This window comes from Neomonachus schauinslandi, chromosome 12 (genome assembly GCF_002201575.2).
Source record: "Neomonachus schauinslandi chromosome 12, ASM220157v2, whole genome shotgun sequence".
In the NCBI taxonomy this organism is placed as follows: Eukaryota; Metazoa; Chordata; class Mammalia; order Carnivora; family Phocidae; genus Neomonachus; species Neomonachus schauinslandi.
Genome location: NC_058414.1, coordinates 34,257,433 through 34,283,073, shown reverse-complemented (window position 1 = coordinate 34,283,073; position 25,641 = coordinate 34,257,433). Strand labels below are relative to the sequence as shown.

Sequence of the window (25,641 nt, the reverse complement as noted above, 5' to 3'; positions counted from 1 at the left end):
CAGCATTGTATAGTATGTCTTTTGAATCTGGGCTGACCCTATGATTTGCTTTAACCAATAGAGAATGATGACAGTGACACTATGCCAGTCTGGGTCTAAGCCTTCAGAAGACCTAGCAGCTTTTGCTTTTGACCTCTTGAGATTCAGGTTTCAGAAGCCCAAGTTAGCAGCACAGTGAGATAAATATGGAGATAGAAAGAAAGATGTGTCAGCCTTCCAGCCAATCCTGCCAATGTCTGAGGTGAGTGGAATCATCTTGAGTGATTCAGTTCAAGCCACCTTCTCTTACCACATAAGACACTCTGAGAGAACTGACCAGCTGAGCCTAGTCAACTCATAGAATTATAAGAGATAATAAAATTGCTGTTTTAAGTTCCTACATCTTGGGATGGTTTTGCTAAGCAGTAGTAAATAAATGAGACACTAGTTCTCTTTACCAATCTCCTCCAGATAGCTTCACAGCATTCCTATCACCACTACCTAGTCTATGCCCAGTAGCCATAGGTAGTCAACACACTGTATAAATGAATTCCAAGTGGATAGGATTCCAAAATGTATCTTTGCTTTTACAGCTTGAATTACTTTTGAGAAGCTCCTTCTCAACATTTAAGGCCCAGCACTGGCTGCCATTCAAACATTTGCCAATGATCTTATAATTTTGGCAGTTGTATTTTGCCTGACATTTCTATGGGCCTCATTTATATTTAAACTACTTCAATATGGATATAGTAGTTGTCTAAAACATAGAACATCATTTAAAATTAATGTGTTTTGATTGCTGTGAATGCCTTGTCTGATACTGAGGTAATTGATAAATGACATGATGGGACCATTCTCCTAGGGTTCAGGCTGTTCTATAAGCATATTTATTCTAGCAATGTGTTGCAGACTTTTGAAAGTAATAATCCATAATGCATACCAGGGGAAAATGCCAATTTGAAGGACTGAAAAAAAAGTGTAACAAATCACCATATTTGTTAGCATTTTGAGGTACCAAAATCTTAGTGAAATTTCAGATACCATCCATTTCCTCAGGCCTATACATACCAATAGACTAACATTACAAATCAAAATTCACAGGCTCTTCCCTGCAGAAACATTAGGAATATCTACTGAGTCTGCAGTAAGGGTCTCATGTCCACTCTAGCAGGCATTCCTACTTCTCCATCATCCTTCCCCAGACATCTAATGGCACTCTGCCAAAATCTCCCAGAACAGATGTTTCCCCTCAGCCGATGCATCAGAACCCCATACATGCCAAACCATTCAGTGTTTTGTTTCATTTCACATTCTGTTAGGTAGACACATAGCTATGCTCCTTGGGCACAAAATTTTATAAAATTTTCCTAAAACAAATCTTTAAATCCTTGCTTACCACAGGACTCCCATTTAAACTCACTGGGTCTCAGAAAAGATTCATCTTCATAGACACAAAGTGACAGACACCATTCTGTTCTTGGGACTGCTCCCTATCCCCACAACCCTGAAGTTTCATTACCAGGTCACACTTTTCAAGCTTCCTATTTCCTTCAGAATATGGTCTCCCTCTTCTGGTAGAATCTTCTGGTATCCCTACTCTACCAGCACAGTGGGCCTGAATCAAAATCATGTACCAACTTAGGTTCAGAGTGAGCTTCCTACCACAAAAACACAGTAAATAATTGCAGGAGACTCTGAAGACCCTAAATGTAGACATAGTTCACTAACATTCCCCTAGGGGGGTAATGCAAAAGCATGGAAGAGGGAGACTAGAGGCTAGATGTATTCCTAACTCACTCACTCACTTTTTGGATAAGTCAGGTAAATTAGCGAACCCCTCTCTGTCTCAGTTCCTAAATGATTCCACTGATATCAGCCCATAATTCTACCTGAGGATTAAGCAGGCATAGTTTTCCTTCTCTATGTACTGAGAACGCCCATTCTGGAGAGCAATGTAGACTTGGATGAACCACAGCACGCTCCCTTCTCAGCAATGCACATGGTGTAATGATGTAGCAGGAACAGGTGGACAGACTAGACCTTAGAAGGTAGGCATGGAAACAGAGAAGCAACAAAATGCAAGGGCAGGACAGAGAACTGTGGCTTTCTTTTGTTAAAAAAAAAAAAAAAAAAAAACCCATGAAAAAGACACCTTCCATGGAAGAAATCAAAGATAACTTTTCCTGACCTTCCTAGTGAGCTAGATAGGAATTTTTTTTAGGATTGAGATGGAAAAACAAACTATTCCCTTGGATGGCATGAACTGAAGGTATCCTCTCAAGACTAAAGAGAAGCTAGTTTGTCTCCCTAAGACCAGAAGGGCACTATCTAATAAAAACAGCAGCTACTATATGGAGCATCTATTATGTGCCAGATGCTAAGCTAAGCATTTTACATGTATTAATGAATTAAACGTAATACATTTAATCATGACATCAACCCCATAACATAATATTACTACTGTCATTCCCATTTTAAAGATGAGAAAACTGAGGCCTCAACAGGATAAGCTACTTGCCCAAGATCCACAACTAGTAAGGTGCAGAAGCAGGACTGAAATTTATGTAATCTGCACAAGAGTCCTTAAATCATGTGGCTCCAAAGTTTCTCAACCTCCACATTCATGACATTTTAGGCTGAATAACATTTTGTTGTGGGGGGTTGGCCTGTGCATTATAGGATGTTTAACCATATCCCTTGCACCCCCATATCCAGTGGCACCCCCCAGTTGAGACAATCAAAAACATTTCCAGACGTGTCAAAATCTGCCTCTGTTGACAACTGTTTGTTTCTAAAGTCCCCACAGTCTGACAGTGGCCCCTATCATATCTCTGACTCACAGTTCCTGTCCCTAGATTCCTTGAGATTATAAAATCTGCTGTGTGGAGACATCGAACTAGTTAATTAAACATAGGTATAATGCTTAGGAAAGCTTCATGCACAAAGCAAGCACTAATGCAATTTTTAGTTATTATTAGTGCTGTTTTTGTTACTGTCATCATGACAGGAAAGGCAGCAAAGCAGGGTTGAAAGGAAGCAGTTGCAGACAACTAGAGATTTGAGGAATGATTCTCCTGATCTTAGATAATCAAAACCGGGACTCCACTGTAGAAGGTCCAGTCGTCAGTGACCAACTCTAGTAGCCATGGCCAGCAATAGGAGCTTTGTAAACACAGTCAAGGCAGCAAATAAAATCATCAGGAAAAAATTAATTGTTCTCAGTGCGTTTTTATTAAAAAGCCATTCTGAGTATGTGATAACTGTCCTATTCTTGCAATCAATCCTTTTCACTGGAGTCTTGGGTATCTCCTGCTTTGATGTAATCAAGCCACTGGGCTTACTAAAGAACACATTTCCTGTCAAACACGTCATGGCTTGAGAAAGAGAAGGAAGTCTGCATAGGAGCAGGAAAAGAAGACCAGGCTAATGTGCAAAGGGGCAAAACTGTGAAGAGAATCATCTATTTTGCTGCCCAATTTCTCATGAGTCAACAACTAGGCAACCATCTTTTCTGACAACCGAGTGAAACTGAAGTGCTAACATACCTGTGTGAGGTAAGCACTGGGACTCATTCCAGAAAAAAACCACAGAGGGCTTTCAGGTGACATATAGACGCTGAGATGCTAAGGCATCCCCTGAGACAGACTGTGAACTGCTAGGTAAAATCCCCACCCTAAGCTTTTACTGCTAAAACAAAGACGGACATACAATCAGGGTTCAATGCCATCAGCTACTTTAAAGCAAGAAATGTTCAAAATTTAGGGAACATGAGAACACAGGGCACGCAAAGAGATTTTGCCATTCTCACTAAAAGTGTTGTGTCAGCTTGGTAATGTTTACAGACTTAGGAAGGCCAGACTGGGGTTTCATAGGTCAGGGCTGTGAAGATATCCCCTCACTACAGTGAAAGGACTATCCTTCTATATGCCCACTTAACTTGCCTGTGTCTCAGTTTCTGAAATCACAGCTATGTTATACATGGTTTTACCTTTTTTGCATATAATATTTAATGTCGTTTAGAGAGGTGAGTATTATTGTCCTTAATTAACAGGTAAAGTTGAGGTTCTGAGAGTCTAAGTTACTTATCTCAAGTACCATAAACAGTCATAGGTACAACAGGCTATTTCAAGTCCTGTACTCTTTCTAGAATCCTGCTGAAAACCAGAGACTGGCTTTCTGAGGCCTCTTTCAGCTCCAAAATTCAATGACTTTATGGGTTCTCTATTTTTTAGAGAGAGCCTCAACTTTACCTGTTAAGATTCTAGAAGCTTTGTTTAGAGTTTTCAAGTAAAAATCAATTTCTGGAGTATTTGCCATGTGCGAAGGGCTTTGTAGGGGCTATATAGATAGACTTGACAGTTCCTGATTCATAAGGAACCTAAAGCAGTTAATAAATTCTAGTATAAGTCAACCTGTATTATTAATCCATTCTAATGCAAATCAACCAATATAAAAATAAAACAAAGGGTTGGGGACACAGGCAAAGACGACAAAGCACAATCAAAGAGCATGCTTTGATTTCTTCTTCTTACTTCATTTGACAAACTCTTTCTGACACTTTTGCATCCACTCAAACACTTCTTGAGCGCCTAGTTCAAGCTCAGCACCATGATAAGAACACAAACATGATATGGACTCGGAGAGAAAGAAATAGAATGACAATCCAGAGTAGCTGATCTTCCTATAAGTAGGATCCAAGTACTTGAGGTGCTCACACAGGAGATGACTTTGGTCTGGATCTTGCTGGCTGGGGGCATTTCACATGACAGAAAGGAGCCAACAATCATCTTGTTGGAAGAAGAGCAAGAATTCCAGTACAATGTGAGTATAAGGCACATGGGAGGAGTTAGGGCTGGAGAAAGAACAAGGAACAAGTTTCTGGAGAAGCTTAGAGGTTGTGCTAGGGATTTTGGATTTTCCTAAAAGTTACCAAAACCCCATGGAGATGTTTTGGCCAGGAAGTGACATGGTTTGTTTTTTTCCAGCGCTCATCTGCCTTCCGTATGAAGGACTGGCTGGTTGTGGAAGATATTGGGGTAGCCTCTTCCCAGCTGTTTTGAAGGGAGTATCATTTCATTGAACTTGTAAACTCGGATTGCTTTGCTCCTCATTCACCCATAAAAGGCCATAAGGTCTAGACTGTCTCTAGTCAGCTCTGGCCTCTTTTAGCATCAGTTTGGATTATCCTTTCCCACAGCTAACTTACCCTCTGTGGTTCTTTTCTGAGGCAAGCTTCTCGATCTAAACTTTTATCTGGAACAGGCATTTGGGATCATCTCCAGGTCTTCTAAATGGGTTGGAACAAAAAGGAACAAGCAGTGGTAGGGAGAGAAACAGGCCTCCGGAGGGCTTCTCTGCCTCTGACAATTGAAACCCCTTCCAGGATGAAAGAAGGAAAACATTAAAGACCAGATATGCTTTCAAAAATAGAGAACCCATAAAGTCATTGAATTTTGGAGCTGAAAGAGGCCTCAGAAAGCCAGTCTCTGGTTTTCAGCAGGATTCTAGAAAGAGTACAGGACTTGAAATAGCCTGTTGTACCTATGACTGTTTATGGTACTTGAGATAAGTAACTTAGACTCTCAGAACCTCAACTTTACCTGTTAATTAAGGACAATAATACTCACCTCTCTAGAATAATTGTATGTCTGGCACCCATCTCATGCCCTTCCAAGTGTCCATTAACAAAGTGCTGCCTTCTGCAATCTAACAACCTCTCCTCTTTTTACTTTCTCCTAACCTAAAGTGAACATTCAGGGATGGTTTCTTAAACTGAGCAGCTCACTTGCTCGATGGCCAGTATCTTGAGGTTCAACTTCTAAATGATTTCCAAAGGGATCACTAGTCAATGGGGATAAGACATAAATGGTAGAAGTTTACAGAAGATCCCTCCTTAACCCCAACCATGCCTAGGACCTTTTCCTCTCTTATACCCTGCACTTCCCCATAGCAGCTTTCTAGAATTAATCCCTTGACTTTTTATTTTACTTTTCTGCCCCTGATACAGGATTAAGCAATGCAGACTCAGAGCCAGACTAGCTGAGGAAGAACACAAATGGTGAGATTTATGAATTAAATAAGAAGCAGGGAATATCCTGACAGGCCTGAAAAGAACCACGGAGCGTGATGGGTCCAATGTGGACAGACACAACTCAGCAGGAGCCCTCACATTACATGCAGCCTGTGTGCATAGCTAGGTCCATTACTAAGCAGACATGAAAATCAAATGTTATTGTTAGCACAATTTGCTTCCTTTGTTTAAAAAAAAGTATATATGGAGTAATCAAACAGACCTGTGTTTGAGTTCAGGCTCTACAATTTTCTGTCGGAGATTGTAAGAGAATTAGTCAACTTTTCCAGGTCTCAGTTTCCTCATATGTAAAATGGGTACATACCTCATAGGATGGTTATGAAGACCAAATGAGGTAATACAAGCAAAGTGTTAGCACAGAGTTTAGAGTGAGTGCTCAATAAATTTAGTCATCACTATCATTATCATCATTATTATAATGCTTAAATTTCAAATTAGGGCAAGTAACTTCAAAAGAAACATTTTAAACTAGTAAAGCATTCTCTGCTCAATTTTTTCTTCCAGGTTATTGAAAGCATAAGATTTCTCTTGAAATATGTTGAGAATTACCTGAACATATATTTGGACTATTTCACATTTTGGGGGCCCTATTCACTAAACTGTGGCTACCATGAAGAACAACTGGTATCCCAATTCTGCTTGCCATTGTTCTGTGGGAAAGCAGCTAATATTTACACAGAATCCTCTTTTGTGTCACCTCATCTGGTCTGGCTATGAATGTATATTGCCTAATGTTGTTTTTGAGGGCAGCTAATTGATGCAATTTGGACTAGAAGCTCTAGAAGCTCTCATAGGGCTAAAACTAAGACATCTTACTTCTCCTGCAGCCCTTATGATGCAGAGCACAGAAGAGGACACAAATAGGTGAATAAGAAATGCATTTTACAACAATGTGTGAATTACATACATACTGTTAGAAAGACTCTGGGCCATATTTTTTTTAGATTTATTTATTTTAGAGAAAGAGAGCAAGCAAGCAGAGGGAGGGGCAGAGGGAGAGGAAGAGAGAGAATCTTCAGCAGACTCCCTGCTGAGCACAGAGCCCCACTCGGAGCTCAGTCTCATGGCCCTGAGATCATGACCTGAGCCGAAATCAAGAGTCGGATGCTTAACTGATGAAGCCACCCAGGCACCCCTCTTTTTTTTTTTTTAAGATTTTATCTATTTTTGACAGAGAGAGAGAGAGCACAAGCAGGGGGAACAGCAGAGAGAGAAGGAGAAGCAGACTCCCCGCCGAGCAGGGAGCCTGATGCGGGGCTTGATCCCAGGACCCTGAGACCATGACCTGAGCCGAAGGCAGACACTTAACCATCTGAGCTACCCAGGCACCCCCCCCCTTTTTTTTTAAGTAGGCTCCATGTTCAGCGTGGAGCTTAACATGGGGCCTGAACCCACAACCCCAAGATCAAGACTCAAGTTAACATGAAGAGTTGGACGCCCAAATGACTGAGCCACCCAGGTGCCCCTGGGCCATGTTTCTGTAATAATGACTTCTATGATGCCAAGAATAAACAAGGAATCCCAAGAACTCTGCTACTTTCACATGTAGATCAGGGAAAAAAATCACAAAGCTTTGGTGTCATGCAAATCTGAATATGAATCCTTCTCTACCAACTTAGTACAACTTCAGACAACTTAGCCACTCTGGAGCTGGATGATACGATCTATCTTACAAGGCTATGGCATTGAATGATTTGACGTGTGTAACAGTAGTAAGTATAGTGGGGCACCTGGGTTGCTCAGTCATTGGGCGTCTGCCTTCGGCTTAGGTCATGATCTCAGGGTCCTGGGATAGAGCCCTGCATTGCGCTCCCTGCTTGGCGGGGGGCCTGCTTCTCCCTCTCCCACTCCCCCTACTTGTGTTCCCTCTCTCACTGTCTCTCTCTCTGTCAAATAAATAAAATCTTAAAAAAAAAAAATAATTAGTGCCTGACACATATTAGGTGCTCACCTAATTATAGGATTTTTTTTAATCCCTTCCTCCCTTCTCCATAAGAAAACAAGACAGAATGAGAGACAAAGAAAATTATCCCTATGGGATACAGTTCAAAAAGGACCATTCAGGGGTGCCTAGGTGGTGCAGTCGGTTGAGCATCCAACTCTTGGTTTCTGCCAAGATTGTGGTCTTGGGGTCGTAAGATCAAGCCCTTGTGTGGAGCTCTGTGCTCAGCGCAGAGTCCGCTTGTTATTCTCTCTCCCTCTGCCCCTCCTGCTTGTGCGCACTCGTGCGCTCTCTCCCTCTTTCTCAAATGGATAAATAAATCTTTTTTTTTTTTAAAGGACCATTCAGAAGGGAAAAGAGCCAAAATTATCTGCAGGATTATTTTAGAACAGGACATGGGTTCTCAATTCAGGAGAAATGAACTTTTTAAAGCCATGTAGCCTATCTTTTTTTTTTTTTAAAAGATTTTATTTATTTATTTGACAGAGAGAGACACAGCGAGAGAAGGAACACAAGCAGGGGGAGTGGGGGAGGGAGAAGCAGGCTTCCCGCGGAGCAGGGAGCCGGATGCGGGGCTCGATCCCAGGACCCTGAGATCATGACCCGAGCCGAAGGCAGACGCTTAACGACTGAGCCACCCAGGCGCCCCGCCATGTAGCCTATCTTAAGGCACGTTTTTTTTTTGGATTTGCAAACATTTAAAAATTTTTGCTTTCACATTAAAAGCCAAGATTAAACTATTTTGAGTGCAGAGTTGGTTCCTTGCGTTATGGAGGGGTCTATGCTTAATCTATGGCTCCGTAAGTATTAATGAAGGGCCCAGATACCAGATGATAACGGCAGTGGTGCTGGGCTAGTTCTCACGCCTTATGTTTGCACCCAGAGGGGCTGGCTGTGATTTCATATTTAAAGAACTGAGCTTCACGATATAACGTACCGGGCTGTGTGATGTATGTCTTCCCACTACTGAACAATGAACTCTATGCAAACTCACAGCCATACACATACACATGCACTGAAATCACTAAAAACCAACTGGTTGAATTTATACAACTGTTTATTTTGTGTCTGAGTTTCAGTTTTGCCAGTGAGGCTACATTTTTTGCCTTAATCTGATTATTTTGCTGATGTCTAAAAAGCCTAGATAAGGTGGTTTCTGTCCCTAATTTTCCCCAACCTACTCCAATGTGTCCCATACTTTTCTGTTACAGTAACTCTTTCTCTACCTCTTCTCCCATCCACACGTGACACTCTCAGTTCACCTATCTTCTGTTTATTCATAAGACTACGGACATGTTTCCTTAGCAACGGGCTAAGAACCTTTGAACCTCTATCTGCCATGTGTCTTCATGGTATATGCCTTCACATGTGCATGGCCTGAATATTTATGCTGCCTGCTGCTAGTCAGTTTTCAGACTGAATGGGGATGAGACACCCAGTGCCTCTGTCTTGCCTTCACATTACACTGTGCATAGGAATTACCTAGCTGTTCTTCAATTTAAACTTCAAAGCAAATCTAACATATATGCCTCCCTACAAACTACCCAAATATCATCATGCCCACACAGAATGATTAGCTTGAAATTACAAAATGACAACTGAAAATCACAAAGAAACTTGAAGAAATGACCACTTATATTACTTTTTAATAGCAAATAATAACTAAAACCCAGGAACCATAAAAGGACAATTAATTTGACAAAATAGTCATCTGACTATAGTATGACTTTTCCTTCTAAAAGAGTGTTACATAGTAATTAGATATTTTTTCTGTACTGTAGAAAGGGAGGAAATAAATATATAAGCATTACTTAAAAAAAAAAAAAAACTACCATGGATGCACCCATGATACCTCCCATTAATATGACCTTTCAGAAGACAACATGAGAACACATAGCCAAATTTCAAACACTCATAATCTTCTAATCAACAAGTCCACTTCTAGAAATTTATCCTAAAGATGTCATAAAATATGTAAAGATGTACCCACAAGTACTTCACAATAATGAAAATAATTAACACCAAGAAGTCATTGGAGAGAATGACATAAAACATAGTTATGGGCATAGGAATTTGGCCATGACATGTTTCTAAATGAAAAAAGATTTCTGAAAGAACGTCTACATATTTATGTTTGTATGTGTCTGTGTATATACATGCATAGAAAAAGTATCTAGAAAGACACTTATGAAAGTATTACATGGGTTATCACTGGGTGGTAAGATTAGAGGTTATTTCCACTTACTTTTTTATACCTTTTGCATTTTATTTATTTTTTAAAATATTTATTTATTTATTTGAGACAAAGAGAGCACGAACAGGGGGAGGGGCAGAGGAAGAGGATGTCCAAGTGGACTCTCGCTGAGCGGGGAGCCTGACTCAGGGCTCAATCCCTAGAGCCATGTGATCAGGACCTGATCTGAATCCAAGAGTCAGAAACTTAACTGACTGAGCCATCCAGGTGCCCCTACCTTTTGCATTTTATAAATTGCTTGGAAAGAGACTAAAAGTAAAACTATTTAAGTTTGGGGGGAAACATGTAATAATAGGGGATATACAAATATTAATGCCAAATGAAATATATTAAAGTCAACCATCAAAATCTATACCACAGAATCTTGAGGACCTACTGTAGAGACTAAAATCCCCTCTGTGTTCATCCATGCCCAGTGACATGGTGAGCATTTGAGGAAATCATGACTGTAGAAAAGACCTGGAGTTTTCCCATTTGTGTCACTCCACACACAGTCTTGTCTTCCTAGTGACTTCATATCTGCCACCTCCCTCCACCTTCCCCAATACTTATGGGCAGGCTGCTGGTGATTGATGGTCTATTACCAGAAAGATGAGCTGAGCTGTCAGGGGGAGTGGAGGTGAAAAGGAAGAGTTCCACAAGGCAGATGACATCCAGGGAAGCATGCCCACATACCATATGCCTACCTCATCCAGACATGCATTCATTCATTAGTTCACATCCAGGTAAAACATTTAATATAGGTTAATTAGTGTTCTACTACAAAAAACAAAACAGGCACAGAAACTAAATCCAACCGTTGGCTTTTTTCTCTTTCTTCCCTTGGTCCTTCTTCCCACCCCCCACCCCTACCCGCCGCTCAATCTCTCAATCTCTCTGTCTCTCTTTCTGGCAAATTTCAAACACCCTGTATAACCCAGCATATGGGGCCAAGCCATCCCTGGAAAGAGATGCTAAGCCTTTCTGAGTGTCAGGTTGTATTTATACATAAAAGGTTTTTTCCCCCTGCATTCTGGTCTTGGAAATGGACTAAGTCCATTTTGCACACTCCTGGCCACAGGCATGACCAGCATCCAGTCTGTACCTCCCAACCCTTCTACAAGCACCTTCAATCTGATGTGCTGCCTTATTTCCAACCTGCTTTGGGCTCAGACACTCTGCCAGGCATATGATGGGTCAGTTAAAGCTGCACCCCCAGCAGAGACAGAGCACGTAGATTTTATTTAAAAGTGATGGCTACCCATTCAAGAGGTAATGTTGTCATCCTGGTCAGGCCTGAATCCAATCTGTGTTGGAGAACATGAAAGACCCCTGGCTACAACAAGGAATCATCACACAGTAATATAACCCAGTCAGGTACACTGCTATTTCTTGCCATTTTCTTTTTTCATGCCACCATTTCACACACATTTTGCAATGATAAAGGTAGTTCCATTACCACCCATCTTGTAGCGATGGAAGAGTATTTTATAACTCAGTTTAGACAACTTTGAAGTTACTTCTGCAAATCTCTCTCCACCCTAACTCTATCCATCTTACATGACTTCTTTTTTTCTTTAAAAATAAGTATTATGTCTTTTTCTGTGTTACACAAACATACAAAGTCTGGACAAATGGCCAGGGGGTTGGGGGCTCTGCTAAATTTTTAATTTTGAATATGGAATTAGGAAACTCAAACCATGACTCTTTCAAAGCAATTTGGAGGCAAGCCATCACTAGATTAATGGGATGTAGTCAAAGCTACAACTCACTCAAAATAGTAGAAACCAGAGTTGGGTAAAGACCCTGCAGGCCCAAGTTTCTGGAATTTCCACCTCTCGTGGATCCTGAGAAGTCCAGCTCACTCACTTTCAGACCTACAGCATGATGGCCAGGGTTCATAGTGCTATTGTTTGTTGATGCTATTGTTTATGTTTTTAACAATATAGCTACTAGCGAGGTTATTTTATATTCATTTCCCTGTGTGATTCTCACAAGACTCAGAGGTGAAAGGGAAATAATCAAATATGCAGTAATTACAAATGCTGCTGGATTTTTACAGACTTCTTCTCTCCTTTCAGAGGGAGTTTCTATTACTTTCACCTCTCAGGTATATTATAATGTGTTTGAGAAATAAAGAGGGGAAAGAATAAATAGTGCTTACCACCAACTAATCCAGCAACAGTAATTGGCAACAACATTCACAGATATTAACCCACAGTGCTGAGCCACACAGAAATGAGATTAGTTCCATTCCAGTTATAATAACCACAGGAACCAGGCCCACGTGTTTAGATCTTAGTGGAAGCAGGAGACAGCAAAGCAAGTCTAGTTTCAATGATCAGACAGGAATGGAGCCCTCCTCCCAAAAATCAAAATGAAACAATTGCCAGTGGTGGCTTGCCAGTGGTTCTAAGAGTTAGGAGGCAAAGAGTTTTGCAAAAAGAACCATAGGGAAGCAAAATGAAAATAAATTGCTCCAGTCCTAGGCATTCTTTGTGCCTGGGCACTGGTGCTCTTTTACACAATCCTCAGAAGAATAGATGATTGAAAAGCAAAACAAAATAGAACAAGTTAGAGGGCCATATTTGCATGGCCCTGAATGAAACAATTCAGGTCTCCCAAACTGGTGTCTATGGTGTAAGGCTTTAGGAACTACCCTGCAATATTTGCAGTTTTTTTCTCTCTACAACTGAGTCAAACAGAAAAACCCAAGTTGTAACAGAATTACCTAAATTAATACTACACTGGAAAGTAGAAATCAATATTGGGAACTTAGTTTATTTAGCTTTTATACCACCCTAAAAACAAGCAAACCCTGAAGAAATCTGTTCACTTGGATTTGATTTGAGAATCTGAAATCTACCTTTTCCTACCTCTGCCAAGTTAATCCCATTCCTCCCCTCCACTCCCACTCACAGCCCTTTATGATTTCCTCCTTCCTTTACACCAAATGCAGAAGTAAACTGTGAAAAGCTGTTTAAGTACCCTTAACTTACTGAGAAAGGAAAGTATCTGACCGTTTTTTTATTCCATGATATTAAAGTAATTCATCTGAGTTTGCACTAATGACAGTAAATCTCTTGTGCTGACAAGCTGTGGTCAATTATCCTTTCTACAGCTTTTTAAATCCAAAGCACTAGGAAGTGCGTCAGTGTTGGAAACTTGTGGCTTGCTAATTCAAAGGAAACAGCCAACCAGCTTGGGTAGCCCTCTAGGTGTACTGCCCATGTTCCTCACCCCTAAAGGGCTCCCCTAGGAGCCTGCAGATGCTGGGGCACTGCCACTGGAATTTACATGGATGGAGGAAACGGTTTAAATCAAGTGGTGTGTTATTTATCTCTATAATGAGTGGTTTAACAGTGACAATTAGGAAGGAAATTCTACAAGCCTGAACTCCAGTTACTTATTACTGCCACTGAAAGTCAATTATAGTATCCAAGTAATTACAGGGATTGGGATCATCTGTCATCTGGTAAATCATATTAGAGGGAAGAAGTACTTGGTTTGTTTTGAAAGCGTGTGATCTAGTCTCCATCATGTTGGTTAATTTTCAGACAAGGGAGTGCGCAAGGGAACTTGCCCCACATATCTGCAGATCTGATCACCTGGGAGAGCAACAGAAATGTTCACTGGATTTCCATCCAGGCTTAGTGGCTGTACAAAAGAGCGAGTCAGCCAAGAGGTGGGTGTGGAGGGGCCCACTCTGCCAGACAAATCACCCAGGACAATGCTCTTCAACTTAAAATCTTCATGTGGCACCTTGTTCTTTCTTGTGCCCCTGCTACACCAAGACCTTGTTCTCTTGCCTCCTCCAGGCCCACACTGCTCCCCCTCCATCCCCAATCCTCCTTCAGTCATCTCAATCAGCTCACTGTGTCACAAACACCACCATTAGGATGTACACCACTTCTGTGCCTTTTCTCTACCTGCTACCTTAGATGCATTTTTCTCCTCTCTTCTGTCTGTCCAAACCCTCTTCACCCTTCAAAGCTCAGCCGGAGTCCTTACTCCTTTTTCATGTGGAATCCGATATGAGACCTCTCCTCTTATGAATTACATATGGAATTCTAAGTTTATCGTTCAATGGTCCTCAGACTGTGAACACCTAGCAGGGGCCACAGCTTGGATCTTCACTTCTCACACACGCATCTGGGATACATTTACACTCCCAAAGTTGTAATCCCTGGTACTTGGTTCCTGAGGTTGCTGAGTTTAGCCTCATGTTTGGTGAAATGGCCAGGCCCAGCCGGCATTCCTTCATCTGTCCATCCTTCCTTCATTCAGCAGCATGCTTTGAAGGGCTGTTTAGAGCAGGACACCAGAACTATGACTTTTAAGTTTGAATCCAGTGCTTCCTCTCCCACCACATTGCCTCAATGGGAAACTGCGTTTGCTCACACCACGCTGCAAGAATCAAGGAGTCAATGCTCATCATTCCTTCCTTGCCCAACACTTGCAGGAAAAGGGTCATAAAAGCACAAATACATATAGAAAAATGAGCTCTCTCCCCTGTGGTTCCACATGGCTCTCTTCAGAGCATTCTTAGTCCAAACCAAGGAGACAAAGAGAGGAAAATATTTTCAAATGATCTCCCAAATGACTTCAGGGCTTACACAGGGTTCAAATTTGGTTGAAGGGATGGGCAAAACTTGGGTGAGGCAGCTATGCTAGGGTCAGCCAGACTCTGGGGTCAGTCGGCCATGTTTGGATTGAGTCAAGAACACTTGCTGTTCTTCACATCCCAAGACAGATACTGGAATTTTAACTTTCCTTCCTGTAGCCTCTTTCTGTTTTAAAAGTTTATTTCATCTTGGAGTAAGACTCCCCAGAGGATCTATTTTCTCATTCTCCCCTTTCATGGCATGTCCTTCAGTAGCTCCTATTCAGCACCTGTGGTGTTTAGATTTCAAAATTCCACTAGCACTTGCCCCCAACACGTTGCTTGTGTAAAAATGAACATACTGCATATATCCAGGGAAACTCACCAGGAGGAATCAAGAAATCTGAACAATGGGAAAATCCATCAAATATTTTCTTTAAAGCTTTTACTTTCTATAGGAAATATTGCCCACAACAAAGCAGTGAAAATAGAATGCTCTCGGACATCAAACATAAAGGCAAGACTGACAAGTCCAACAGCATCAGATCATATCAAAGGACTGCTTAAAACCCTTCAATGACTCTAGTTCTCAGACACTCATCAGCACAGTGTACTGAAACTATCCTACTTGCCTTGCGACATCCACATCACCAATGATTACAGCATGTAAGTTCAGCACAGACCAGGATTGTGCTGTCTCCTCATTGGCTAGCATGGTGTCTGGCACAGTGTGCCCTTAGTAAATTCCGTCATTATTGGCTTATATAAATACTATGTGCTAGGTGTAGAGATTTTAAGATACTAAGATACAGAGTTCCCATCTTCAAGAAGTTCAAACCCTGGCAATGTGATACCCAAACCTGAGTGAGCATCAGAGTTATTCAGGATGCTATAAAACTGCAGAGATCCAGGCCTTGCCTCCAGAGATTCTAATTCAGTAGGTCTGGGCAGGGCCCCAGAATTCTGTATTTTTTATATGCTTCCAAGACACCTCTCATGATCAGACAAATTGGGAACCCTTGGTCTAGTGGGTAGATAATAAAGTCCTATGTTTGTACATCTCTTTTCCTACATATGAAGTATTTTCCATTATCTCACTTGATTCTTACTCTCTGAACCCGGAAGTTTACAAATGAGGACATGAAGCCCAGAAAGTTCAGAAACTGGCAAAGTCAGAACCTGGATGTGAACCCAGGATTCGCATCCACAAACTCATCAGTGTTTCCTTCTTACCAACTCTCTCTTGAGAGGAATGACCCAGGTTAGCTCTGTCAGGTAAAGAGCAACAAATCTTAGGTCAATGAACAGCCAGTATGGCAGATCTCTTCTTAAGTTTTTTGGAAGAAACAAAGTAAGAGAAAACTATTGCCTTTGCCACCTACTCACCCATCCCTGAGAATGACACCAGGGAACAGGATTATGGGGACAGACCCTCTCAGTGATGGCAAGTAATGAACATTATTTCATCATAGGTGTGTTTTACATGGAAAATAAATCAACTGACAAAGTTAATTCTAATGAGTGGAATAAACTTGGTTCATACTCCAAAAGGTCCCTTGGTAGGGACAACATGGTGAACTAAACAGCAAACCAAATGCAATCCTGTAACCGAACATGGCTCATGAACTCAGTCCTCTTGTTCTTCTCTGGATTGTTACCTAGCCCACTTCACTTCACTCTACTGTCTGCAGTTTGGTTGAGATAACCCATTAGATTTATCCCACTATTATCATATGATCCACTATGACATTAACAATGCATTTGACAGCAGACAGATGAAAGTTCCAGCTGTCTTTCTGGATTAGAAACAACAAGTTTCATTTTGCAATTATAAGCTTTGAGAGAACAATGTCAGCAAAAGGTGCTTCCATTAGCACTGGGTGTTAAATGAAAACAATGTATTGTGGATCACTATATCAAAAACTAATGATGTATCGTATGGTGACTAACATAATAAAATAAAATTTAAAAAAAACAAAAGGTGCTTCTATTGTCTACGCTGGTACACAACCTGAAGCTTTTCCCTGCCACTTCCCTACCAAGAAAAAGCCAAGGGGTTAAATAGTGTGGACTTTAATTTACCCCCTCATTCAGGAATGTGGGCCTTTCGGTCTGTGTCTACGTGTGAAGCAAAGCTCTATAAAGCATACAGAGGACTTGTACTGACCACACACACACATACCACACACACGTAGGGGTAGGGAAACAAGTCTCTAGAAAAATAAGAAGCAAATGATCTCCTTTCAATTCTTCTTGAAAGTGTTTCTGAGTGGAGGAGCATCTCATGAAGATTTTTTGTTGTTTTTTCCTCTCAGACACAACTTTCTTTTATGTGATGGCACCAAGCATTACTTGAGGAAGTTAAGGAGGGGAGAGAGAAAAGGAAAAGACTATCAAGTGTACCTAGACGTTTGTCAAGCATAGATACTCAAAAAAAGTGACCAATGGCCCTTATTTCCTTATACTCACAATTAGAAATGAACAACTCTGAAAGCAGTGTCCTGAAGAAAGTATTCTGTGATGATTCTCCATTTACTGTCTCCTCGGTTGGGATTTCCTAGCCTAAGCATATTAAAATCAGACCTTACTGGACCCACTGAGTTATACACATAAATATACAAATTCAGACCACTTTTTTTTTCTTAAGAAGGCTCCACACCCAGTGTGTAGCCCAACATAGGGCTTGAACTCATGATCCTTAGATCAAGACCTGAGCTGAGATCAAGAGTTGGACACTTAATCAACTGAGCCACCGAGGTATCCTCAGACCATTTAAGTAATCAGTTCGAGAGGCTACATGCTTGGTGAGAATCCTCCTTTTATTTATTTATTTATTTATTTATTTTTAAGTTTCATTTATGCATTAAATTAAAGTATTAAGAGAAATTAAGAAAACAATTCCCTTTACAATTGCAACAAAAAGAATAAAATACTTATAAATAAACTTAATCCAGGAGGTGAAAGACCTGTACTCTGAAAACTATAAAACAGTGATATAAAAAATATAATAATGATATAAAAAATTGAAGATGACACAAATGGAAAGATATACTCATGGACTGGAAGAGTTAATATTGTTAAGATGTCCATACTACCCAAAGTAATCTACACATTCAGTGAAATCCCTATCAAAATACCAATAGCATTTTTTCACAGAACTAGAAAAAATAATTCCAAAATTTGTATGGAATCATAAAAAACGTCAAATACTCAAAGCAAATCTTGAAAAAGAAGAACAAAGCTAGAGGTATCATAATTCTAGATTTCAAGATTTACTACATAGCAATAATAATCAAAACAGTATTGTAGTGGTACAAAAACAGATACATAAATCAATGCAACAGAATAAAGAGCCCAGAAATAAACCCACAGTTACATGGTCAATTAATCTATGACAAAGGAGGCAAGAATAAACAATGGGGAAAAGACAGTCTCGTCAATAAATGGTGCTGGGAAAACGAGACAGCTACATGCAAAAGAATGAAACTGGACTACTTTCCTACACCATACACAAAAATGAACTACAAATGGATTAAAGACCTAAATGTGAGACCTGAAAACATAAAACTCCTGGAAGAAAACATAGGCAGTAACCTCTCTGAGATAGGCCTTAGCAACATTTTCCTAAATATGTCTCCTCAAGCAAGGGAAACAAAAGCAAGAATAAACTATTGGGACTACATAAAAAAAAAAAAAAAAAAAGCTTTTGCAAGCAAAAGTAACCACAAAATGAGAAGGCAACTTACTGAATGGGAGAAGGTATTTGCAAATGATATATCTGATAAGAAGTTAATATCCAAAATATATAAAGAACTTAAAGAACTCAACACCAAAAAACCAAATTTGATTAAAAAATGGGCAGAAGATCTGAACATTTTTCTAGAGAAGCTATGCAAATAAGCAACAGACACATGAAAAGATGCTCAACATTGCTAATTATCAGGGAAATGCAAATCAAAACCACAATGAGATAGCATGTTATTCCTGTCAGACTAGTATCAAAAAGACAAGAAATAACAAATGTTAGTTAGAATGTGGAGAAAAAGAAACCTTGGTGCACTGTTGATAGGAATGTAAATTAATGCCACTGTGAAAATCAGTATGGCGCTTCCTCAAAAAATTAAAAGTAGAAATACCATACGATCTAGTAGTTCTACTGCTGGATATTTACCCAAAGAAAACAAAAACACTAATTTGAAAAGATATATGCACCCCTGTGTTTACTGCAGCATTATTTACAATAGGTAATATATGGAAGCAACCTAAATGTCCATCAATAGATGACTGGATAAAGAAGATGTGGTATATATGTAAATGGAGTATTACTAAGCTATAAAAAAAAATGAGATCTTGCCATCTGTGACAACATGGATGGACTTAGTGGGTATTATGCTAAGTGAAATAAGTCAGAGAGAAAGATAAGTACCGTATTTCATTTATATGTGGAGTCTAAAAAACAAAACAAATCAACAAACAAAAAAAGCACAAACAGACCCATAAATACAGAGAACAAACTGGAAGTTGCCAGAGGGTAGAGTGGTTGGAGGATGGGCAAACTGGGTGAAGGGGAGTGGGAGACACAGGCTTCCAGTTATGCAATGAGTAAGTCATGGGGATGAAAGGTACAGCATAGGGAATATAGTCAATTGTATTGTAGCAGCATTGTATGGCGACCGACGGTAGCTACAATTGTGGTAAGCATAGTAGAACATGAAGAGATGTCAAATCACTATATTGTAGACCTGAAACAAATGTAATGCTGTGTCTCAACTGTAATTTAAAAAATATACTTGATATAGATATAGATATATTGCTGATATCTATTATTACAGGTCCAGAATTAGGTGCCACTAAGACAGGATCTCATCATAGCAGTGGCAGCAAAAGTGGTCAAGGATCATCCTAGAAGGGACAGTTTGGCACTTCTCCATGGAGAGGAGCCCAGCAGCAGCCTTGGCCATGCCTACTTCCCACAGGACATAGATGAAGACGGGGGCATGAAGAGGCTGTGGTGGTGCCTAAAGCCTGTATGGGAATGTGAAAGTCTGATTTGAAGACTGAACCACATTCTTTCCAGTATCAACAGTTTTTCTTCCTTTATGATCAATGTGATGCACAGGAGTTGCTTTAGGAGCAAATGCTATATCCAGAAGCATGGATTATATGACTTTTATATGAGTCTGGGATTGTCTATGAGCATCAGTATTTTTATTAGAGAAAACTGCATTTTGAAATAAAACCAACAAAAACAAGGTTTCCTGCAACTTATCAGAAGAGGATCTCTGAAAGCAGATCAACATGGCCATGCAAATCTTTTTGTTTTGTTTTGAATTATTTGTTTTATTTTGAAAATATTTTTGAGTACATATATAATGTAACAATGTTACATTAGTTTCAGGTGTACAACACAGTGATTCAACAAGTTTATACATTATGCTATGCTCACCACAAGTCGGGCCACGGACTTATGTAATAAATGCTATTTATGTAATAAATGCTATTACAATATCACTATAAAGAAAGGCTGTGGGCCAGACTGCTCTCAATGGGAGCTGGTGAGATTGCCAACTGGGCTGCTTATGCATTTGAGCCAGTCACCTTAGCGCCTCCATTAAGAACTCTTGTCCTTGTTAAGATCTACAGTTATGGTCACTCATGCTCCAAATGAAGAGGGCACAGAGATATTAAATAATGTCTCGCAAACAAGGTGATCCATATTTTGGGGTTTCTGCAATACTTGTCATTGTAGTATTCTTATTAATCTTTGTGTTAGAACAAATATTCTTTTTTTTTTTTTTTTTTTAAAGATTTTATTTATTTATTTGAGACAGAGAGAATGTGAGAGAGAGAGCACATGAGAGGGGGGAGGGTCAGAGGCAGTAGCAGGCTCCCTGCCGAGCAGGGAGCCCGACGCGGGACTCGATCCAGGGACTCCAGGATCATGACCTGAGCCGAAGGCAGTCGCTTAACCAACTGAGCCACCCAGGCGCCCTAGAACAAATATTCTTGTTACATAACCATCTACTCTGCAAATGGAGTGCCTTCAGTCAGCTATGTTAAAGGCCTAGTCATTGCTTTAAAGAATACTCTTCTGGAAACCCTCAGCTGAGACATTCCTTGGCCTGGATTCTGCTGCTAAACCTTATAATCTATGAAGGCAAACAGGTTATCTAAACAGGGCCCTGAACATACTGAACCCTTCTACATAGTGACCCCAAATGGTTTAAGTATTCTTTTTAGTGTCAGTTTTAACTTGCTCAGCTCTTCTTTTTAAAGAGTGGCAAGATATGCCTGTTAATGAGATCACTGGTACCTTGAGTGCCTCCCTTAAAATCATTGTGGGGATGCCAAGATTGCATGCCTTTAAACATACCCATTTAGTCTAGCAAGATGCCATGTCTTTCTGATAAGATGAAAAAATAATGAATATAATCTAATATTTCTAATATCCTAATATTTTCAACAGCAATGAATAAAGTTTAACCTGGAAAACTGAACAGCTAACTGGTGGAAGTATGTCCCAAAGAAATGGAAATCTAACAGTTTTTTGAGAAACAAATTTAATTAAAACATTATTCTGTAATTCTGCTACAAAATGAGTTTGAATTTCGGAACAGATCTGAAAGTGACATTGTTCTCTTAAATAATATTCTCTAGAGAAAAACCATTTTTAAGATTTCCGTAATTTGGATCAAGAAAAACTAATTTTCTTATTTTTAAATTATGGCCATTAACGGAAATGACCTTAGAATGTGGCTGGCTTCTATTTTTATTAACATGGTATTATTGTATATGTATCTTAGGCCTTGATTTCTCCATGAAGAACTAATGTATTAATTTCAAATGTAAAAAAAAATAAAATCTTATTTCTTTATTGTCAAAGCTAAAAAGACATGTCCTTGTACCAGGGTACTGGTAAAGCAACCTACTAGTCAAATAAGAGTAGAATTTTTTTCAAAATACTGTTATAAATATTTGTTTGGGGAAATTAATTTGTGGGGATTTTGAAAACAGTCTGATATGATGTGGAACCAGATCTGGTAGATAGAGTAGATTATTTAAGTTTGTAATAACATTTTGGGTGATTTATAACTATAGCGAAGAGACCAATTTTCCTTCTGGCTCAGACGTGACTCTACTAAAGAGAAATTTTGAAAATGTTTGGAGAAAGGGCAGTACCAGCAGAAGACACAAAATGTGTGTCCTTATGCATGATGGCCTAGATGTTTACAAATAATCAGTTCAAGAACAGAATGGGAGAGGTCATGTTTAAAATCTCTGATGTTTACTATATCTGATTATCAAAGTTGAGAAGTTTTATTTTTTAAGAAAATAAAAACACCTTTTTTTCTTTTTTGCAGACAACACCAGAGTTAAATTATTCTAAGTTTATATCTTAGGCAAAGAATCTTAAGTGCTTCTTATTTTCCAGGTTTAAAAAAATTTATATCCCACACACCCAACATTCCTTTCTATGCCTAAGAGATTAATTTCTCACCACTCTGGGTGATCTCAGCAAAGTCATTCCAGGGTTAATCAAAAATTTTAATGCCAGCGATATATGATATGAGAACACCGGTATATACACGCTACAATTAAGAAGTATTTTCTTTATACACAAGTAACTGAGCTGTCCATTAAAAGCTTTAAAAAAGCATGGAAATTTGAAAAAGTCTTTGATTTAAAAGAAGTTGATGTCTTCATTATTAGTCATTATCTGACATCAAAAGAAACTCTGAATATATCCATTTTTACAACTTTATTGTGTAAGCTGCATATACTTAAGTATATAATTTAATAAATGTTGTCATAAGTAAACATCCATGAAATCATCATCACAATCAGTATAATGAGCACAACCATCACTCCCAAAAGTTTCCTCAGGTCCATTTATAATTCCTCCCTCCTCAGACAACCCACTAACTTGCTTTCAGTCATGACAGTTCTGTTTATATAGGATTTTACAGAAAGGGATCTCTACTCTCTTTCATCTGGCTTCTTTCAGTTAGTATAATTATTTTGAGATTCATCCATGTTATTGCATGTATCAATATTTTATTCCTTTTTATTACAGATAATTCTATTTTTTCCAATTTATTTTAGATATTTATTATGTTGATGTATGTTCCCTCTAAACCTACTTTGTTGAGGGTTTTTATCATGAAATGTACTTTCTCAGATTTTTTTCTGCATCTATTGAAATGGATCATATAGTTGTTGTTTTTTTTTTACCTTAAACTTTTATGAGGATTTAACAAGGCCTTCACTTCATTTACTTTTAGCTATTCCATAAATACCGGAAGAGAAATTGGGACACTTCGTAATGAAACTTAGAAAAATTTCATTTTTCCATAAAGCAAACTTATAAATCTTTCCCTTTGGCTCCTTCTTCCAATCCTCCTTCACTGTGCTGAAGAGCTATTGAGTTCTTCCAGATTTTTGGTTAGGCAGGTGGTTTCCAAGCTGACTGGGCTTTCCAGGTAGGTAGTTCCTGCACAGGGTTTTCCAGTCACTGGGTCTATAACCTGTCCAACTTTGAAAATGATCTCAGCCAGTTCATGTTTCACGTGCTTTGTTCGTGGAACAGGTAGAGCTTTGAGAAGCACAATATCCCCAACTATGCACTGCTGAAGAGCATCGTGAGCAAAGTAGGTTTTACGCTTATTAAAATACTTTAATAAATAGGGGTCCAAAACAAGCCTGGTCACTCTCACTTTAGCTGTTTTTTGCATTGCTGTTCCAATCACCTTCCCCACGATCCATTTGGCATGGACGGATGAACAAACTACTGACATTATGTGGCTTTGGTCACCTCGCCTCCAGGTTCTCACGGGGGTGGTGTCTCGCTCCTCCAAATTCACCCCCTGCAACTGCAGGGCTCGACCCGTGCTCACCTTCTGGCTCTGTTTTCCTGGCACATGTAGTCTGGATCGATCATATAGTTTTTATCCTTTCTCTTGTTGATGTGATATATCATACTGATTGATTTGTGAATATCGAACCACCCTTGCATACTGGGAATAAATCCTACTTGATCATGATGAATGACTTCTTTAAGGTATTGTTGGATTCAGTTTGCTAATATTTTGTTGAAGATTTTTCATCTATGTTCATCAGAGATATTGACCTGTAGTTCTCTTTTCTTGTAGTATCTTTATCTGGTTTTGGTATCAGGGTAATGCTGGCCTCACAGAATGAGTTTGGAAGCTTTCCTTCCTCTTTTATATTTTGGACTAGTTTGAGAAGAACAGGTATTAACTCTTATTTAAGTGTTTCGTAGAATTCACCTAAGAAGCCATCTGGTCCTAGACATTTGTTTGTTGGAAGTTTTTTGATTACTGAATCAATTTCACTGCTGATAATTAGTCTGTTCAAATGTTCTATATCTTCCTTACTCAGTTTTGGGAGGTTACATGTTTCTAGGAATTATCCATTTCTTCTAGGTTGTCCAATTTGTTGGCATATAATTTTTCATAATATTCTCATAATTGTTTGTATTTCTGTAGTGTTGCTTGTTATTTCCCCTTTCTCATTTGTCATTTTGTTTGAGTCCTTTCTCTTTTTTCCTTGACGAGTCTAGCTAGAGGTTTATCAATTTTCTTGATTTTTTTCAAAGAACCAGCCCCTGGTTTCATTGATCTGTTCTATTGTATTTGTCATCTTCCCCGATTTTTTCTTGTGGTTGATTTCCAGTTTCATAGCATTGTAGTTGGAAAAGATGCATGGTATGAGTTCATTCTTTTTGAATTTGTTGAGACTTGTTCTGTGGCCTAATATGTGATGTATTCTGGAGAATGTTCCATGCGCACTTAAAAAGAATGTGCATTCTGCTGTTTTAGGATGGAATGTTGTGAATATATCTATTAGATCCATCTGGTCCAATGTGTCATTCAAAGCCACTACTTCCTTGTTAATTATCTGTCTGGATGATCCATCCATTGGTGTAAAGGGGGTTTTAATGTCCCCTACTATTATTGTATTACTATTGATTACTTCCTTTGTTTTTCTTATTAGCTGCTGTATTTGAGTGCTTCCATGTTGGGTGCACAAATATTTACAAATGTTATATCTCCTGGTTGGACTGTTCCATTTATGATTATATAGTGTCCTTCTTTGTCTCTTGCTACAGTCTTTGTTTTAAAGTCTCTAAATAAGTAATTTAAGAACTTTAAATAAATGAATATTGCTTCCTATGTAAATAAATAAATATTGCAACCAGGCTCTTCACTTCCATTTGTCTGATGGATGCTTTTTCATCGCTTCACTTTCAATCTGCATGTGTCTTTATGTCTGAAATGAGTCTCTTGTAGGCAGCATATAGACAGGTCTTGCTTTTGTATTAATTCCTTCGTCCTATGTCTTTTGATTGGAGTGTTTAGTCCATTTATATGCAAAGTAATTGTTGATAGGTATGTATTGCCATTTTGTTACTTGTTTTATGGCTACATTTGTAGCTCTCTGTTCCTTTATTCTCTTGCTCTCTTCTCTCATAGTTCACTGGCTTTCTTTAGCGAAATACTTGAATTCCTTTCTCTTTATTTTTTGCATTTCTATCACTGTTTTTTGATTTGTGCTTACCATTAGGTTTGTATACAATATCTTATACATATAGCAATCTATATTAAGTTGATGGTCACTTAAGTTTGAACCCATTCTTTAGTTTTATCCCTCCACATTTTAGGTATATGGTGTCATAATTTATATCCTTTCATTTTGTGAATCCCTGGACTGATTTTTATAGATATACTTCATTTTACTGCTTTTGTGTTTCCTACTTTTCTTACTCCTGCTTA

General features: G+C 39.1%; 1 protein-coding gene and 1 pseudogene across 1 annotated transcript; one reads left to right on the top strand and one right to left on the bottom strand.

The window, feature by feature from the left end:
- The first annotated feature begins 19,514 nt into the window (after nucleotides 1–19,514).
- On the top strand, nucleotides 19,515–21,399 carry LOC110579880 (annotated as a pseudogene).
- A 1,851-nt stretch (nucleotides 21,400–23,250) lies between these two features.
- LOC110580104 (28S ribosomal protein S17, mitochondrial-like) lies at nucleotides 23,251–23,643 on the bottom strand. The gene has a single exon (XM_044920156.1). The coding sequence runs from the start codon at nucleotides 23,641–23,643 to the stop codon at nucleotides 23,251–23,253; it is 393 nt and encodes a 130-aa protein (XP_044776091.1).
- Nucleotides 23,644–25,641: the final 1,998 nt, after the last annotated feature.

Coding starts and splice junctions, on each gene's coding strand:
- LOC110580104 (XM_044920156.1), bottom strand. CDS start 23,643: ATGTCAGTAGTTTGTTCATCCGTCCATGCCAAATGGATCGTGGGGAAG.